Source organism: Archocentrus centrarchus, chromosome 20 (genome assembly GCF_007364275.1).
Source record: "Archocentrus centrarchus isolate MPI-CPG fArcCen1 chromosome 20, fArcCen1, whole genome shotgun sequence".
NCBI classification, from domain to species: Eukaryota; Metazoa; Chordata; class Actinopteri; order Cichliformes; family Cichlidae; genus Archocentrus; species Archocentrus centrarchus.
Genome location: NC_044365.1, coordinates 9638817 through 9658564, shown reverse-complemented (window position 1 = coordinate 9658564; position 19748 = coordinate 9638817). Strand labels below are relative to the sequence as shown.

The window sequence follows — 19748 nt, the reverse complement described above, 5'->3', positions numbered from 1 at the left end:
AATTTAGCTACTTTTTCCATTGACATCAGCAGCTTTTGGAGAGTTGTGGAGATATTCTGGTGTTGTCCCAAAAACTGATCATATATAACAACCTTCTGCTTATCATGTGATTTTGTAATTGCAATACACTACAGGAAGATATGGGGGCAGTATTGCCTCCATTGTCTGCCAATAACAACAATACCAACGAAGAAGAACATAATCTGAACAACATAATGCTGGTGCAACAGAGAGAAGGGTGGACTGTCAAAGGTGTCGGGGCATTTCACAGAAAACAAAAATAAAGCTGAATGCAGACTGTGCAAAGCAGAGCTTTCCTTCCATGGCAGCATCACTGCAATGCTGAGCATTTTAAATGCTCAGCATTGCAGTGAACAGGGGGAGACAGGTGTCTGAGGTCATGCCGACCTTTACTGGCGCTACCTTTAGCAGGAAAACAGAGAGAGATACACTGGGATAGTTAGGTTAAAAAAAAAATCATCTCGTACTGTGTTCATTATGAACACCTTACGAGGTTCCAAAAAATACCTCAGCAAAGCAGTAGCACATTTAAAGCCTGGAGAGCACTAGGGTGGGTTGGGGAGGGGCTGCCAGCGGAGACGAGCAGGATACTGTGATGGCCACACAGCTTCCAAGACCAGCAGTTCATGATAATGTTTATGATAAGATGGTACAGTCAGCCTTGGTTGCCAGGATACCAGTTCATACAGGTCACAACATGGGGCGGGGGTGAAGAGCATCTGTTTACATAACATCTCCAAGAGGCAATTTAGACAGACAGCATCCAAGGCCGTCCGGGAGCCAAATTCCAAATAGTGCAATTGTTTTGGTTCAGGCCGTCATAACTAATTACCGTATTTTTCGGACTATACGTCGCTCCGGAGTATAGGTCGCACCAGCCAAAAAATGCATAATAAAGAAGAAAAAAACATATATAGGTCGCACTGGACTATAAGTCGCACTTTTTTTTGGGGGGGGGGTTGATAGAATCCGAGACCCAGAGCAGAAATTCCATCTTGAACGGCAATTTAAAATAATAATGGATTAAAGAACAGGACGAACACGGTTACGCCTACGTTATGCTAACGTAACACATTCAGCTACATGACGCACAACGAACACGTGTTCGGTATGTTAACGTAACATTAACAGTTATTCAGATAACCATAGCATAAAGAACATACTAACAAGTTAATCAAACCATCAATCCATTGAATTCTTAATCCTCGGTGTCACTTCTAAACAATTCCGTACACTCCGTAGACGAAGCGCCGCTTCCTCTTCTGTGTCGCGTTAGTCAGACTCGTCGTCAGCTGCAGTTCCAATTATTCCAGCCTTTCTGAATCCCAACAGGATGGTTTGGTTGTCACTGAAGCCCATGTTTTCTTGATCCATCCAATGACTTCCAGGAAAGTTGGGTGGCGCATTCTCCCAGTTGCCGTTAAGCTGTGCTCTCCATCCATCATCCACTGCGCCCACAGGTTACGCAAGACTGCCTTAAAGCTGCAGTTCACGGAGATGTCAAGTGGCTGGAGTATTTTGGTTCATGTGTTATAAATGTCACATATACATCGCTCCGGAGTATAGGTCGCACCCCCAGCCAAACTATGAAAAAAAGTACGACTTATACTCCGGAAAATACGGTACTGACAGACCTTACAGTTTTCTGGTTACCTCTCAGAAGTCCAATAATCCGAATTTGGTTCTACTCCACCATGCAGAACAGAGACTCTCTCCAGATGTAATCCATTTCGATTCAGCTCTACTGAGTCTGATTGAGTTCGTACTGTTTCTGCATCCCTCATAGGCAGCCTTACTAGGGCCTGAACAGCTGCCCGGATACCAGGTATCCCCAGGTCCAATTCGGGAAAAGAAATACTGGTATCAATATAGATGCCATGTCCACACAGTGCAGCCAGGAACGTTATCTTCCATCCCCACAGGAATCCATAACATAGCCAGCCGGGTGTGTAGTTGGACCAGAGGAAAGAGGGTTCCCCTTCTTCCAATCTCCTCGTGATGAGAATTTGGACATCAGTAGTGTTGAGAGACCAGCTGACCAGATCCATAATTTAATTTCCAGTTCGGGGATGTGTGAAGAGATGCTCTAAACAGCGAAGCAGCAAAAAGCAGGGGTAGATTGGGAAGGCTGGGGAGAAGAGAAAAATGTGTCCGTCTCCACCGAGAGCAGGAAAAAAAAAAAGTACGCAGAGGAGAAAGCATTTTGGTGAAGTCTACTTCACCAGACTGGCTTTTTAAAGAATTAGTTGGCCTTTTTCTATTTTTGCTCTGTATCTTTTCTATTTACATTGTAATAGCACAGCTGCGAGTCTGTTGTTATGGAGGAAAAAAGTTAATTTATTTGAGTATTATTATTTAAACATGCCAACAGTTTATTTGTGAGTGATTTCTCATGTACATCTACAGCTGAATGTTAATAAAAGTGCCTTTGTGGTATTTGGGACATGTAGCTTTGGCTCAGAAGTGCCTTTTTGTGTATACCTTTGGGAAGAAAAAATATCAAGATACATCACTTGGGGTGGCTGTAGCTGAGTAGGTAGAGCAGGTCACCCTACTGATTGGAAGGTCAGCGGTTCGATTCCTGGCTACAACACAACAGTCATTGGTCTCATCAGTGACAGTGATGAGTCTGCTTTCAGACGGGCGGTTGATCAGGTTGTCCTCTGGAGCAGTCAGAACAATCTGGAGCTGAACACAGCAAAAACAGTGGAGATGATCGTGGACTTCAGGAGGAGCCCCCCAACCCTGCCAGCACTCACCATTCTAGACAGGACTGTGATGGCTGTGGAGTCCTACAAGTTCCTGGGCACAACAATCTCCAAGGACCTGAAGTGGGACAGCAACATCAACTCCATCATCAAGAGGGCTCAACAGAGGATGTACTTTCTGTACCAGCTGAGGAAGTTCAACCTACCCAAAGAGCTGATGGTGCAGTTCTACACAGCCATCATAGAGTCCATCATCACCACATCCATCACAGTGTGGGGCAGCGCTATCACAAAATATGACACCAAGAGACTGCAACGTATTATCAAGTCTGCAGAGAGGACCATCGGTGTAAAGGGGGGGTGGCTGTAGCTCAGTAGGTAGAGCAGGTCACCTACTGATTGGAAGGTCAGCGGTTCGATTCCTGGCTACTCCAGGCTACGTGCCAATGTATCCTTGGGCAAGATACTTAACCCCAAGTTGCTCTCCGACCATTCTGTCGGAGTATGAATGTGTGTGAATGTTAGTTAATTAAAAAAAGCACTTAGCTTAGTAAAAACATGGAAGTGCTTGTGTAAATGTAATGTAATGGGAGTGCATGGGTAAATGTAAAAAACGTGTTGTGTAAGTGCTATGAGTGCTCTGAGTAGAACTAGTCCAATTACCATATTGTAAAACGTAACGTGTACCATGAATCACCTTTTGAGTAACAGCTGTTTGTTTGAGATTTTGCAACGATAAAACCGGTCAAATCAGCGACGAAGTTGTTAGGGATTTTTTTTACTCAGTGAATAAAGGACAAATGTTTAAAGGTAAACTCCAGTAAATTAAATAATAAACAGTGGATCAACCAAATAATAAACAATTAAATAATACATTAGACAGAGAGCAACAGATCAGAAAGTACTAGACTAACTTCTCTGTTTCAGTACATCTTATCTTGAGGCCCGGCCACAAGGACGCATAATTAAAACAACAGGAAGATGATGTGCTTTTGACTCCACAGCAGAGGAATAATGAGTCATGAAAACCAGCTTGGACGAGACTGAGTGACGAAAGTCAACTCGTAGCACCCAGAGACTGTTTATGTATAGATAAGAGGAAGCTGACAGTATAAAAATGTTTTGGTTAGACAGGAACACGGGCTCAGAGAGAGAGAGCACACACACAGGCCTGTCTCTTCTGAGTCCCCACATGCATGTGTGTATTTTTCCTGATTCTTTAATATATTAAATACCGTACTTTTTTAATTAAAGTGTTTCAGGTGTCTTCCTTCACAAAAAAACCTGTTTTCCTGTCAAAGTCCTCTAATTAATAAATAATAATCCACTCTTGTGAGTCATTCAGTCACTTCATTGAATAAATATAGTCTGTTTTTGATGCATTCTGACAATTGGTTGGCGAGAAAAAGTATTGTAAACACTTACAATACACTGTCGTGCGTGTTTACAATAATTGTAAACATGCACAACGGTGTACACACTCTTACTTCCTGCTCAGTTTTACGCATGGAGGACGCAATGACTACGAAGAAAGTTTATGCATTCACATGAAAACACACCCCATAGCGCCATATACCCACGTCAGGAATTTTATTGGCAATACAACTGTGGTTTTGGATTTTGGGTCACAGTCGACCAATTAGAACGATTGGAGAACATTTGAGGCATGTACAGAAAAGTCACATGATGCTGTCTGGTTATTTGCTCTGGAAAACCCATTTCATAACATGATTGGCGAAATGAGGTGTCAATCCAATTCTGAGGGTCTAGTCTTTCATATAAAAGCATCGTAAGGGTGGACTGCAGCGTTACTGTGATGCTATGAGGCTTCAAATTTGGAAAGCACTATAAACGGCCCGCGGGTGGTTAACAGGTTATGTTATGTTTTCTTGTTCAGTGAGAGAAATCTAGTCTCTGCTGGGCTTTAATGAGCATCAGAGTCAGGTTGAATGTCTGAGGTGGAGATGCAAAGCACAGCTGACAGATGATCATCAGTGAGAGAGGATCTATACCTGGATTTTGTAAACTTCATCAAAATGTTTGTTCACATATGTAGGTAGAGCCAAAGAGAACCAACATCTTCTGAACATGTCTCCTTCACTCTTTCCTGCTCTCGATGGAGACAGTCGCATCTTTCTCTCTCTCCTGCCCTCCCCCTTCTACCCTGCTCTGCTGCTTGCTCTAAGTGCCTCTCTTACACATCGACCAAATAAGAATCAACATGGATCTGGCAAACCGGGCCCTCAATACCACTGATCATATTTTCTCCACTATGAGATTGGTTAGATTGCACAACCAGATGGATGGGCTATGCAGAACCGTACAGACTCAGACTCAGTATCTGTTGGACCTGAGCCGCAAGCTGAATGCTTTCAGTCCAGCTGCGAAAATGCTTACAAGTGAAAAGGATCAGATCTGGAGATACGGGTACGGGTGTGCACAGCGAGGATGGTAACCAAGCAATTTTGACCATTGGATTTACTGAGAGTGTCCCAGAGAACTGAAAGCTGCCAAGAAAAATAACAAGGCGGTCTGTTCAAAAACATTTATATTATCAGGAATTCGGCTCCCTCAGTTGGCCTTGAGGCTGGTAATCATATGGTCTCTGCGTCAATGTGTCAGCAGATGCTCTTACCCCATCCCCTCTCTTCTGTGATTTGTGTGAACTGGGATCTGGTGTACCACAACCGCTGACGCACGTCCATCACTATCAGCAAACTGTTTAGGCAGGGAGTTAGGTCCTGGCTCCATAATGCCCTGACCCCCTCGTCTCTGTTGGCACCCCACCCCCACCATATCTATCCCAGGCATGAAATGCTTTTGCTGAAGTGTTTTTTGGAACCTCATAAGGTGCTCATAATGAGCACAGTATGAGATGATTTTTTTTAACCTAACTATCCTATTGTTTGCTTTTTCTGTATAACCTCAGACATTTATCTCCCTTGTTTGTTTTGTTTGTATTTCTTGGATGGGTGTTCTGGAACATAATTTCATTGTATGTCTTGATGTATAGTGACAATAAATTCTTGATTCTTCTCGTGTTTGGAAAGTTCTTCTGCTCAAGAGAAGAGTAGAAATCAAGCAGAGACCCTGATTCAAAGTGCTCTGCCAGTACTGCATCAGACTGCAGGTCAATGAGTTCCAGCTGAACATCACTGGGTGCATTATCCACACTGCAGGTAAAGGGAGAGGAAATCATGTGCTCATCCTCGATTATTCTGAGATCTTCAAATCGCTTTGAAAACTCACCATGCAATGCTCCTAACGTGGATGAGTACCTGCGCAGGTGATCAGTGATTTCTTTCAGGGTTTGCATGTGAGCGAGAGCGTTGCTCTCCAGTTGGCTTGAAAGAAATTGCATCTTTCTCATGAACGCCTTCACCAGGCTGTGCATTTCATGAACAAAAAGGCCTTTGCCTTGCAGTTTGGTGTTCAGTTCATTCATCAGTGCCATCACATCAACAGCAAATGCAAAATCTGCCATCCAGTCGTCATGTGAGAGCTCTGGGATGTCTTTGCCTTTCATCTCACAAAACTCTTGGATCTCTGCTTTCAGGTCCCAAACCTTTTTTAGCACTTTGCACAGGCTGAGCCATCTGACAGCTGTGTGGTAGCTGATGTCACTTTGCTCAGTCTCATGTTCCTCCAAAAGTGAGACAAACTGTCTGTGATTCAATGCCCGTGCCCTGATGAAGTTTACTGTTTTGGCAACATCAATAACATGATTAATTTTTAGTATGGACTTAGACAACACATTGGTGTATTATACAATGCAAAAAAAGTCAATTTCTAATCTGCATCAATTTCTGTCACTTTATCTTGCATACGTTTCAAAAGTCCGACATTTTCCCTGTAAGATTTGGACTACCATCCGTTCTGACACCTGCCACTCTGTCCCATTTCAGCCCCAGTGTGTCCATGCACGCATTTACCTCCATAAACAGATCGCTCCCTGTCACCGTTCCTTTCATCGACCGTATGGCTGCCAGCTCCTCCGTAATCTTGAAGTCTGTTATCCCCCTGACCAATATAAGTAGTTGGACTGTGTCGCGGACATCACAGCTCGCGTCCAAAGCAAAGGAGAAAAAGTCAAAAGTTGCCACTTCATGTTGCAGCTGAACCTCCAGATTCCCTGCAATGTCCTCAGTCTTCCTCGTCACGGTTCGCCTGGACAGTAGGAATTGCTCAAATGCACCTTCTTTTTTTTTTTTTTTTTTTTTTTCTCTCAGGGCATATTAGTGCTGCAGACTCCACCAACCACTCTTTGACAAACTCCATTTCTGAGAATGGCTTACTGTTTTTAGCGATTTTTGTGGGATATCACAAAGCTGGTCTTGGTTGCTGCATCCCTGGATGTGTGAAGCTTGGTAAAAAAGCCTTGCTGCTTTTGCAGCTTAGCTAGCAAAGCTTCTGATGTCCGCACCCTTTCAGTATCAGTCAAGTTTTTGTATTTCTCCGCGTGTTTCGTCTTGTAATGCCGACTCAAATTGTAGTCCTTAAAGACGGTGATCTGCTCCCCACAAAGTAAACACATGGCTAAACACATCCAATCCTGTGCACTTGTTGCTATACGTATCGCGTCATTATGTACGTGAATAAAATACAACTTTAAAATAAAAGCAATGCAGCTTTAGTCCATGCGTGAGGTAAAACGAGAAATTACGTTTATTATGTATGAACCTTACATGGGCCGGTCAGAGTCAACCAAAGGGCCGTACAATGCCCAGGTCTGCACTAACCACTGTGTGACACTCCTGCCCCCCAAGGCCCTACGTGTGCTGTGGCGTGTTGTGAGCAGTAATGACTATGATTGGTTAATTAGTCAGTCTTCATCTTTTTTGAGGTTGTAAAGCAATTAGCAGACAGCTCTTACACGACACTGCCTCCATGAGTTAAAAAGAGGAATTGCATGCTGATCTGCATTCATCACGTGTGGCAGCAGGCCAAAAATAACACATTTGTGGGCAAGACATATGAGCCATATAAAATTTGAGCTCAGGCCTGTGAGCTGTAATTTGGACACCACTGCCCTAGATGAAGCCCTTCCGGCCAAAGGGGAAGAGTCCTAGGGAATTAGAGCCAACAAGCCGCTACCGTGGCACAAGCTGAGAACACAGCCCCAAGGCCACCCTATCAAAAGTGATAGACTTGTCAATGCAGAAAAGTGCCATCAGATCAAAAAGCATCTGATTGTCATGCTGAAAAATTATGCTATAGCCAATAATATAAAACAAAATTTAAATATGAATTTATTATTTCTGGGTTCTGTCAGTGAATGCTGAATTTTAGATGTGATATGACGGAGCACACTGGGATTGCATATACAGAAAGAAATATGGCAGAAATATGTGGTGTCCTGTTCTAAAGATTTAAGGTGAAGACTTAGTGAAAAGCTACTGTACAGGAGGGACCCACTGCACTTACAACTATGGAGAATTAGCGGTACTGCTGATGCACTGGCTTTCCAAATATGTTAACAGTCATAGCAGCATTGATCAAAGTCTTGCATGCTTAGTGCATCAAGTAATGCAGAAATTCAGTTCTCTGTCACTAATTTTAATATATCGCCTCTTGAGATTCATTTTGACAAGATCTTTAACACCACTGGCTGAAATGTTGCCCCAAACCATAGCAGACCTTCCACTCTGTTTTACAGACAGTTGTAGACTCTCACTGTTGTACCTCTTTCCTGACCTCCTCCACACATATTGATGACAATTTGGAAAAAAAAAAAAAAAAAATCCAATTTGAATTCATCACTTCATAAAACACATTAAGTGCCCATCTTTTTTTTTTTCCAACATTATCTTTATTGGGTTTTCAAAAATGCTTCCAATAATATACAAAAATAAGCATGCTCTCTCAAAGGAAACATCAAGGGCAACTAAATTATTGTCCAGTTTTCAACTTGCCTTTCCTTGCAAGTCAGGTGCTTATAAGATATCTTAGAGCAGCATTTAAATGACAGTACAGAATGTATGAGAAAAGAGAATTTAAAAAATAAAAAACACAAAATGAAAAAACAGGTGGGTAAACCCCAAAACAAAACAAGACAGAAGGACACGAACCCAACAACCACACCAACAAAGGTTTCTCTATATTATCAAGGGTTAGCCCAAATTATTTCACTATTGTGTATATGATTCAAAAAATACAAACTCAGATATACAGTTCTCACAAAATAAGGAAGTCCAGTATACAAAGAAAACAGATTATTTTTAGAAAAGGATACTGCAGATAATCACTAGTAACTACACCTCATCCACCCCACTCCCCCCGTTCGTTAAATCCACACACTCTAAATATTCCATAAAAGGACCCCAAATGTTTTGAAATTGTGGTAGTTTCCCCTTTATAGTATAAGTAATCTTTTCCATGGGTAAAGTTGTGGAGATTTCATTAATCCAGTTAATGAATTTTGGTTTACTGGTGCCCATGAGAGTGCTATGACTCTTTTTGCAAGTAGTAAACATAAATCCATGGCAGTAATTATTTTTCTGGACATACGATGTCCATCCGGATATAGACCTAAAATGAACAGTTTAGGGTCAAGAGCTAATTTTATACCTAGTATAATCTCTAAAGCTTGTTTAATTTCTCTCCAGAATTGTTGAATTTTATTGCATTTCCAAACACAATGGAAAAACGTCCCCTTCTCCTCTCCACATCTGTTACACCAGTCTGGGATGGCACCATTATACTTATTAAGCTTTTCTGGTGTCACATATGTCCTCATTAGCCAGTTATATTGCAGTACTTTGAGGCGTGTATTGGTAGTTTGTGTTTGTGCTTCAGCGCATGCCTCTTCCCAGTCCTCAGAGGATAAATTCTCCTGTAAATCTTCCCTCCAGGCTTTAAGTTTACATGAAGAAGACTCGGAGGATCCCTCTGCTAACATGTTATATAATTTGGAAATGATTCTTTTCCCAAAGCAATCTTTATTCATTTCCATTTCCAAAGTGGACAGTGGGGGAATTGACACACACTGATTTTGAGATGATCTGATAAAGTTTCTCACCTGTAGATATTTAAAATAATGTTTACTTGGGATATCATATCTGGCAATCAACTCTTCAAATGACATCACAAACCCACCTTCTGATCCCATAAGATCTCCTATTGTCTTTAGACCTTTTTCAGCCCATTTCCTGAAACCAGGGTCTGCCCTGCCTGGAGGGAAAGATTGATTACCCCATATTGGGCTGTAGCGTGACAGAGAGGAGGATTTGCCTAAATACCTCTTAACCTGATACCAAATTGAAATCATATTTCTGACTATAGGATTTTTTGTCTTTTTTTTCAACATTTTAACTGTTGTTGAGTATACGTAATGTGGGAGAGGAAGAGGAACAGAACAATTTTCAATATTCATCCAAGGACTCATCTGTAAAGTAGTACATCATGGTCCTCAATTGAGCTGCCCAGTAGTACCAAAGGGGATTGGGGCACCTGAGGCCTCCTCTATCATACGGAAGGTACAAAAGTGATAAACGTAGCCTCGGTCGCCTATTGTTCCACAAGAAACGTGTGAACATATTCTTTAGGGATGGAAATAGATTGGCAGGAGGTGGCAGTGGGATATTCTGAAACAAATACAAAAGTTTGGGCATTATATTTAATTTAAGAATATTAATTCTTGCTATAAGTGATAAGGGCATATAGTTCCATCTATCTATAGAGGATGTAATTGAGTCTAGCATGGGGTTGTAATTAACCCCCACAATGTCATTTATACATGGTACTATCCTAATCCCCAAATATGTAAAACAGTCTGCTTTTTTGAATTGGAAAGGATTCCCAGCACTGTTTCTTTCTTCTGAGTTAAGTAACATTAATGAGGATTTATCTTTATTTACTTTATATCCTGATATCCTACCAAATGTGTTTATTGTGTTTAACAAGGCTGGGATAGAATTTTCCAATTTTTCCAAAAAGAGAATGACGTCATCAGCAAATAAAGCAATTCTGTGTTCCTGTTGGCCTATTGTCAAGCCGATTATGTTTTTATGGGACCGCACCGCAATAGCAAATGGTTCTATTGCTAAAATAAATAGTAAGGGGGACAATGGGCACCCCTGCCTACATCCTCGTTTGATTTTAAATGATTTAGATATAACTCCATTCGTTAATATTTCAGCATAGGGCTGATTATATAAAAGTTTAACCCACCGACAGAAATTGTCCCCACAACCAAATCTTTTTAATATCTCGAATAGATAGGGCCATTCCACTCTATCAAAGGCCTTTTCGGCATCCAATGATAGCAAAGCAGTGTCTGGTTTTTCTTCCAAATTGTAAAGGATATCCATCACCCGTCTCACATTATGAAATCCCTGTCTACCCACGATAAACCCATTCTGGTCACTAGAAATTGTATCAGGTAATATTCTCTCTAGTCTTCGAGCCAAGATTTTGCAAAGTATCTTTAAATCCACATTAAGAAGGCTTATTGGTCTTAGATTTTCACATTTGTTGCAAGGTTTACCAGGTTTGGGCAACAAAGTTATCAGGGCTCCTCTTAATGAGGCAGGGAGAATTCCCTTTTCAAATGAGTCCAAGTACATGTCAAAAAGAGGGAGCAGCAGTTTAGCTTTGAATTTTTTATAAAATTCTGTTGGCAGTCCATCTGGACCTGGGGCTTTATTCGTTTTCAAGTGATCAATTGCTGTAGATATTTCCTCCTTAGTTATAGCTGCACCAAGATCTTCACTCATTAGTTCTGAGATATTGGTCATTTGGAGGGTATCTAAGAATAAGTTTTGCTCTTGTTCCTTATGTATTATGTCTGAGCTGTATAATTTTTCAAAAAAGACCTTAAAGGTTTCATTAATTTCTAAAGGGTCAGTAAGAACCTGTCCCTCACTGTTTTTGACTGAAGTAATATTTTTTTCGTTTTGTAGTTGTCGGAGGCGCCAGGCTAATAGTTTGCCGGGCTTTTCCCCTTGATCATAAAATGCCTGCTTACGACGCAAAAGGTGTGAAGCTGCTCTAGAGGCAGAAAGTTTGTTATACTGTGTTCTTAATAGCAGTAGTTTTCGATGGATGTTTGGGCATAGCGTTTGATAATATTCTCTCTCAAATAGTTAAATCTCTGCTGCCAACTCTTTTGTTTTTCGATAAGTTTGTTTTGCCTTATAACTTGTAAAGCTAATTATCTGACCTCTTATATAGGCCTTAAAGGCCTCCCACCTTGAAGAGGGTGAAGTTTCATCCCTATTGGTTTCAAAAAAGATGTTAATTTGATTATCTATAAAAGATATAAATTCTGAGTCTAGGAGCCATTTTTGTTTAAATCTCCACCTAGGAGGATCTCTCCTTAGTCTTGAGTCTTCATATATTAATGAATTTGGCGCATGGTCAGATATTAAGATGCTATCATATTGACAGTCTTTTATTTTATGTCTCAAATTGGCAGAAATTAAAAGTAATCGATACGTGAATATGATTTATGTGTGTATGAATAACAGGAGTATTTTAAACCCTTGGGATTCATATCCCTCCAGATATCTATCAAATTAAGTTCCTTCATAAAGTGTTGAATTGTTTGTCTACTTTTAGAATGAGAGTTGTCAATACCTGAGCTTCTATCCAATCCTGGGTTCATTGTGCAGTTAAAATCCCCTGCTAGAATATAGCTACCAGACAGAGATGAAATTGTAAGAAAGAGATTCTGAAAAAACTTTGGGTCATCAGTGTTTGGAGCATAAATATTTATCAGGTTTCTGTGATCAATGTGCCCTGTAGAATAATATACCTCCCAGTCTTATCCTTAATAACCCTTGTCACATGAAATGGTATGGTTTTAGGAATCAAAATCATAACACCTCTTGCCTGAGAAGAATAGGGTGCTGAATATATACTGCCCTGCCACCTCCTCCCAATTCTTGCCTCTTGACCCGACAACAGGTGAGTTTCCTGAAATAGCATAATATCAGAGTGTATAGATTTCACCCTAGTCATTATCTGTTTAACTTTTTTCAGTTTTTGTAATCCTCTGCAGTTCCAAGAAGATATTTTAATTCTTAACCCACCAGACATGCCGTATAACATTGAATGGGCTTCCCAGTTCTTTCAAATAGTTTACAGACAGAGAAACCAAAAACACCTGGACGTTGAAAACTACATCCATAACAATGAACACCGAACAGTATACCCCTATTAACTAGAACTCTGTTATCTACCCTCCTCCCCCCTTAGTATACTGGTACCTGTCTAACAGCTGGAGGCTGCTCCACACAAAAGTGAGGATCAGCCGACTGTGCCTAAATACTTTTCCCTCCTACCCCACCCCGCTACATGAGAAACTCCTTATTAAATGCGTTCAGAAAATTAAGCTAATAATATTGGCTGTGGGCCTCTGGATCTGCATAGCTTCAGTATAATAAGCGAACGATTTATCCTTCTTTTTTTTTTTGTTTGTTTGTTTCTACTTGGCTTACGGTTAAATTATTACTCATCCCTATCAATACACTGCAGTGTGATGATGTCTTCATTGTCTCACCCAGGTCCACTTTCTGTTTTCAGAGTCCTTACAAAGTTCTCTGCTTCAGCTGGTTGGTTAAAGATGCGAGACTGACCATTGTATGTCACCAGCAGTCGTGCGGGAGGAATCATGCCGTATCGTATCCCCATGGCACGGAGTTGTTGTCTCACGCCGTCAAACTCCTTCTGTTTTTTGTGCACACCGGTTGCGAGGTCCTCGTAAAATCTCACTGGGTGGTTCTTGAAGAGAATCTGTCCCTTTGCCCTGGCGGCTCTTATCACGGTCATTTTATCCTTGTAGTTTAAGAACTTCACGATAAGAGTCCTTGGTGCAGCGGTGGTTGATGTACTTTTCTGACCAACCCGATGCGCTCTCTCCAGTGTCAGAGAGGTGCGTAACGGTGCCAAGTTCAGAGCCTCCGGCAGCCATTTTTCCAGGAAGGCACACGCATCCTCTCCCTCCGCGCCCTCCGGTAGATTAACCAGTCTCAGGTTAGATCGTCGCGATCTGGCCTCCAAGTCCAGTACTTTCTCCTCAAGATCTTTGTTTTTATTTTCCAGGGCTTGGACCCTGGCTTGCAGACTGGTGATGCTATCCTCTGCTGCAGATATCCGGACCTCCGCCTCACCGACCCGCTCGGCACATTCATTGACATCTTTTTTCACATTCTCTACTGCTGACAGGATACCATCTAGTTTGCAGGAGAAATCGGACTTCAAATTTGCAATTGCAGCCAGTATTGCGTCTAAACCAGCTTTGGCTGTCTTTCCCTTCTCATTCGACTCGCCATTTTCCTCCTCCATTGCCTGGTCTGTGCTTGTGTTAGCTTCGCTATTGTCGCTGCTAGCTTCAGAGCTCACCTTAGAAGTGAAGTTGGATAACTTAGATTGAGTTGACTTACTAGTATTTTTACTGGACTTTCTTTGCGAAAAAGGCATCACAGCTGTCTTTGGACGTTGTTCAGTCTCTTATATAACGAGTATTGTCCAGGATTTTACAGAAAGGTAGCGGAGCCGAAGCGAGCACGTCCTCTTAGCGAGCCGCCATTACCGGAACCCTTCTTAAGTGCCCATCTTGAATAATTCATAGTTCATTGTTAAGTGGCTTAACAACCGAACAAAAAACTTTCCTTTTCAGGTACAAGAACTAGAAAATGATTTATAAAGCAGCCAGTGTCTAAAGAACAATTTTGAAAGACCTTCATAAAGCAGAGAGAAAATTATAGTAGGTGAAAGGCTGGCTTCTCCTGTGCAAAATATAAATAAATAATGGCTGGCTCAAGACTTTTGCACAATATCAAAGTGGAAAGAAATTTACAGCATAAATCAAAATGTTAAGTTGTAATCTGACAGAAAAAAATGCAGGACTGAACAAGTTAGATTCTAGCCAACAATAAATGGAAAAAGTAGGTTCTCCCATTTGTGACAACCTGAGGTCTGGGCTGCTTCCTCATTTGGGAGGTTGTGAGGGCAACAGGTTGCAGCTGTGCTCGCTGATTGGCCACTGCCAGCATCAGTTTTGAGGGGCTCTCCTTGGGGTTTTGGTTCTTTTGATTACTTTGTGTCACATTTTTTATTTGACTTAACCTTTATTTAATCAGGAAAAACACATTGAGATTAAAATCTCTTTTTCAAGACTGTCCTGGACATGACAAATGTAAATAGAAAAACTTCTGCGATATTTTTTTTTCTTTCTTTCTCTCTCAAAAGCAATCGCTCAATATGAAAGACTTGACAGAAGGAGAAAAAATAAAAATAAAATAAGAGGCTGTTCAGGGGGATTCCCCTACATTATAGCAAAATAAATCACAGAAACTACACACCTTCATCTGATCAGAAACCCACTTTTCTGCAAGACCACTTCAGTGTAATATCCTTGGCTCCAAACAGGTGAGCTCCGAGAATGTCGCTAGGTTATGACACAGTGATTGTAACATACCTACTTTAACTTAAAGGATATTAACATCCATCCATCCATCCATCCATTCGCTTCCGCACATCCTGTTAAGGGTCGCGGGGGGGCTGGAGCCTATCCCAGCTGTCATAGGGCGAGAGGCAGGGTACACCCTGAACAGGTCGCCAGCCTGTTGCAGGGCCAACACAGAGGGACAGACGACCTTTCACACTCACATTCATGCTCTCATTCACACCTATGGGCAATTTAGATTAGCCAATTAACCTAACCCCAGTAAGTGCATGTCTTTGGAATGTGGGAGGAAACCGGAGTACCCAGAGGAAACCCACGCAAGCACGGGGAGAACATGCAAACTCCACACAGAGAGAGGGAGAGGCCTGGGCCAAGGTGGAATCGAACCCAGGCCTTCCAGATGGTATTCTAACTGTGAGGCAGCAGTGCTAACCACTACGCCACCGTGCTGCTGGATATTAACATCCATCCATCCATTATTTTTCTCTTTATTCCGCTAGTCATGGTTTGTCTTGGACAGCGAGTTCCCGAAACTTGTCATATTCCTCATACTCGTTGATGATGGAAGAGGTCAGTTGTCGAGCTATCTGCTTTCTTGCAGTCTGCAAACTCCAAACCACCTCTTCGCCTAGGAAGGCGGTAGAGTGTGAGGCTGGTGATGTCTGCGTTTCTTCCCCTGGTGCAGTGTGTTCACTCATTTCCAGCTTTAGGTGTGTTGTTTAGGTAGCTATGCTAGCGCACAGTACGGGCACTCTCAATGTGCACGCGCAGCAGCCTGTACTAAAGCATAAAGTAGTGAATGCCTGGAGCCGAGGCGTTTGACTGTTGTTTAGCATACTCAATAATGTCAGCTTGCACATCGTTAACACGGCAATTACGATATTATCGTAGACAATATATATTGCACACCCCTAGTCACATACACTCCTGATCAAAATCTTAAGACCAGTTAAAAAGGGATGCCTGCTGCAACATCTCCACATAGCCAGCTGCTGTTTGGTGCCCCTGCACAACCTTAAACTCCATAAACGCCAGTAACGTTGGAAGCCAACAGGACCATCAAGGTTAAATTTTTTCTCATCAGAGAAGACAACTTTCTTCCACCTTTCAATGTCCCATGTTTGGTACACCCTTGCAAAATCCAAACGGGCAATTTTGTGGTGTTGAAGAAGATGTGGCCTTTGAAGCTGTTTTTTGTTTCTGAAGCCCTTCCCTTATAGATCCCGTCTGCGTACAAGGCGTATGACGGGGGGAGGGGGGGGTAACACCCAGCATACACTTTTCAAATAGTTAAGTGCTGCCGTCTGACCGCTGATGGCCGAGGCATCCACACCACTGCACCATTGTGTGGTCTGCAGTGAAATGGCCTCTGGTCTGGAGGATCAGTTCAAAGGCCTCATTAAATTCTCTAAAATAGGCCATCATCAATTTACAAAATGACTCAGAAAACTATGATGGATTTGGCCTGTCTTCGTCTATGTTGGCCCGTATATTTGTGCGTAATCTGGCGATTGGTGGCCGGCATTGTTGCCAACTTTTGTGCAACAAAACTCGCTGTTGGCTGTCTCAAAAATCGCTAGAAGCAGCTAAAAGACGAATTGAGGTCCAGGGGTGTGTGTGCTGTCCCCCTCGATGCCAAAGAGAGGTCGATGCCACAGCGTATGAAGGGACGCAGTACGAGTGCTCTATTTGCACAAAACATGGTGAAAGTAGACAGTTTTCAGGTTTCTGGTGTTGTGTCAAAACGGGTTTTCCTTTTTTTTTTTTTTTTTTTTTTTTCCCTTTAAAATTTTTTCTTTGCTTACATCGGTAAATATATTGGTGCACAGGATTTGTCAAGGGCTTATATATAAAATGAAGAAATTACTTGTTCTTACCCTCATTAATAAAGAATTATTGTAGCGTCTGTTAAGACGTTGAAGAAGATGGTGAGAGATTGCCAGCAAAAGTTGCCCTTTTATTAACAATTAAATGGCTGCTGTGTGACGCAACCAAAACAGTAACAAGACTGACTGGGATAATGACGAGAGGGAACCCGGCATGCTTGATGCCGAAATCACCCAACTGTTCAACTCAGACACTGAAGATGAGGAATTTGATGGATTTGTGGAAGATGAATGATTTAAAATGTGCATATTTTTCTGTATTTGTTACAACTGAACAGTATTCTGAGTTACTGTGAATGAGTTGAATAAAGTTGGACTTACCTGACGCCTTTGTGTCACTCTACATATGTTTTATCATGCACCTTATAACCCGGTGCGCCTTATGTATGAAAATATACCCGTTCATTGATAGTGCGCCTTATAATGCGGTGCGCCTTATGGTCAAAATACGGTAATTTGTCAACAGCTATATATATATCCACTGACATATACATTGACAGTCTGTTCTCATTGTTATCAGCTATTTGGGGTTAGCTTTGATGAGCGTCTTACCAAAGATAGAAGAACAAAATAGTGCAATTATGGTGTGTGTGTGTACAAGCTATCGATCAAATATCCCATCAGGTTAGCAGATGGAATCTGAAAGCACACCACTTAGCTTATTAGCTTCTTGGATTGTTGCTAGTAATTTAGGCCAGCCATCATTATGCTCAGCATTAACCTTTCTAAAATTTTGCAGCCTTAGCTGATGCTTCATGTGGTGTGTGCTGACAAGTTGATGTCAGGCCAAGACATATCCTAGTTCAGTACAGGTTATATATATTAGTTTCCTCATCAACTCTTCTTTTTCTTTTTTGTGTGTGTGTGTCTTGCAGTCCCCACAGTGACTCCTTCTCCTTTGGGCCCTGTGGCCCTTGCAGCTGTCATTGCCGGGCCTGTATGTGTGCTCTGCTTGCTGCTGGTTTTGGCATTCTATGTTTGCCACAGCCACAGAGGCCTGGGGCGGGGGGTGCTGGGGCCCACCATCACCACCACCATCGGGTGCCTAATGAGGAAGACCCCTCCATGGACCATCCTTTTATTACTGTGGGAACAACGCTGAAAGACCTCATCTATGACATGACTACTTCAGGCTCTGGATCAGGTAAAATGCTGCATCCTATTGTCCAATTTGCAGGAATTTTTCTTAAAATGGTAAATTTTATTGTTTTCATAGTTGTTTTGTTTTTTTTTTCTTTTTTTGAGGGGGGGGGGGGGTTGTTTCCAAATCCTTGATGTTAGTGTTTCATTTTACAGCTGTTCGGCTTTAAAAATGTTTATGTGAATAATTTTACTGTAGTCATAACTTTTATTTTGTTTAAACCTGTTTAAAACAAGGTGGGACATAAAGAATATTATTAAAAAATGCATATAGATAGTGATTTTTAGCTTGGCTGTTCCACAGAAAAAAGTCAAGCTGTTGTCATAGTCACAGGTCAAGTTTTCTAAAAAGATAAACAGTCTCACCAAGGATGTTCAAATTCATACCATAGATGCATCTACTAAAGAATCTCAGACAAGTTGGAATCTCTGTAACATTGACCTGAAGGTAAAGGTCAAAGGCAGGGTTATAATAGTTTGGATTTTACATTATAGTTTAGTTTTAGTTAGTTTTTACTTTTTTTTCTCTAATTCAGTTAGTTTTAATTAGTTTTCAGAGTGGTTTTGCTCGTTTTATTAGTTTTTATTTTGGTTTATGCTTAGTTTTAGTTAGTTTCAGTATTAGTTTTAGTATTTCATACTTAATCAGGTGACGCTTTAAAGATACCCTTTAAAGAAATAAATTCAGGCAACCAACTGTTCACAGACAGCAGAACTACATGCTAAATGTGTGTAATATTAAGGACACACATGAACATCAACAGGGAGAAACTGCTAACATATGAACTCCAAAACTCGATAAATTCTACAATAAACTCCCAATAAAGTTCAGCCTCAGTGCAGCAGATTAACAACAGCTACATGTGGTGTTTGACAAAACAAACTCCTTGAAGGAGTCAAAGCTCAAATCCAGCTGCATCCTGATGTTCTCTCCACCTGATGCTGCTTCTGTTTTGGAGCTACTTGGTTAGATGCTCGCTGATTAGACTTGCAGTGTCTTTGCGGCCTATGTAGCCTACGGAAGTGTCCGACCTCATGTCCGCATTTATGCATGTATAGCTGGATTGCGTGTGTTAATTACCTTGTGGTTGTGTGCTGGGGGTTTTTTGGTCCTCGCTCTTTGTGCTCAGTTTTTAGGGTGCAAACATATTTGTCCCTGTTTTTTCACTTCTTCATTCCTTCACGTCCATTCCCATAGTTTCAGCAGCTCCCTCCAGGAATTTGCTGACATTTGTGAGTCCTTATATTGATGCTTTGATTATTAGTCCTGATTGTTATTATCTGACTGATAAAGTAGCCGGAAACGCACAAGGACTAAACACAACGTTGTGGGCTGCGTTGACCCGACGAGTAGTCACGTTTCTCTGGAGGTGCAGGCCGGGTTGCCTTGTAGGATGATAGCGGTTTCCGTAGCTGCCTTGTGTGCGCTTCTCAGGTCTACTTTGATGTTAGTGTTTTTTTTCCTGACTAAGAAGTGTTCCGTACATTTTTCATCATCCACAACATCATCCACAACAAGACACTCGCTGCTATCTGTGCTATCATAGTAAAAAAAAAACAAAAAAACACTCCACATGGGACTCT

The 19748-nt window shown here is 41.6% G+C and overlaps 1 protein-coding gene across 1 annotated transcript in view; it reads left to right on the top strand.

The window, feature by feature from the left end:
• The window catches only part of tgfbr1b (transforming growth factor, beta receptor 1 b), an 89429-nt gene that overhangs the window by 32822 nt on the left and 36859 nt on the right, over positions 1–19748 (top strand). The window contains 2 exon segments of the mRNA XM_030756322.1: positions 17900–18023; positions 18056–18188. Coding sequence (XP_030612182.1) covers positions 17900–18023; positions 18056–18188 — 257 coding nt within the window.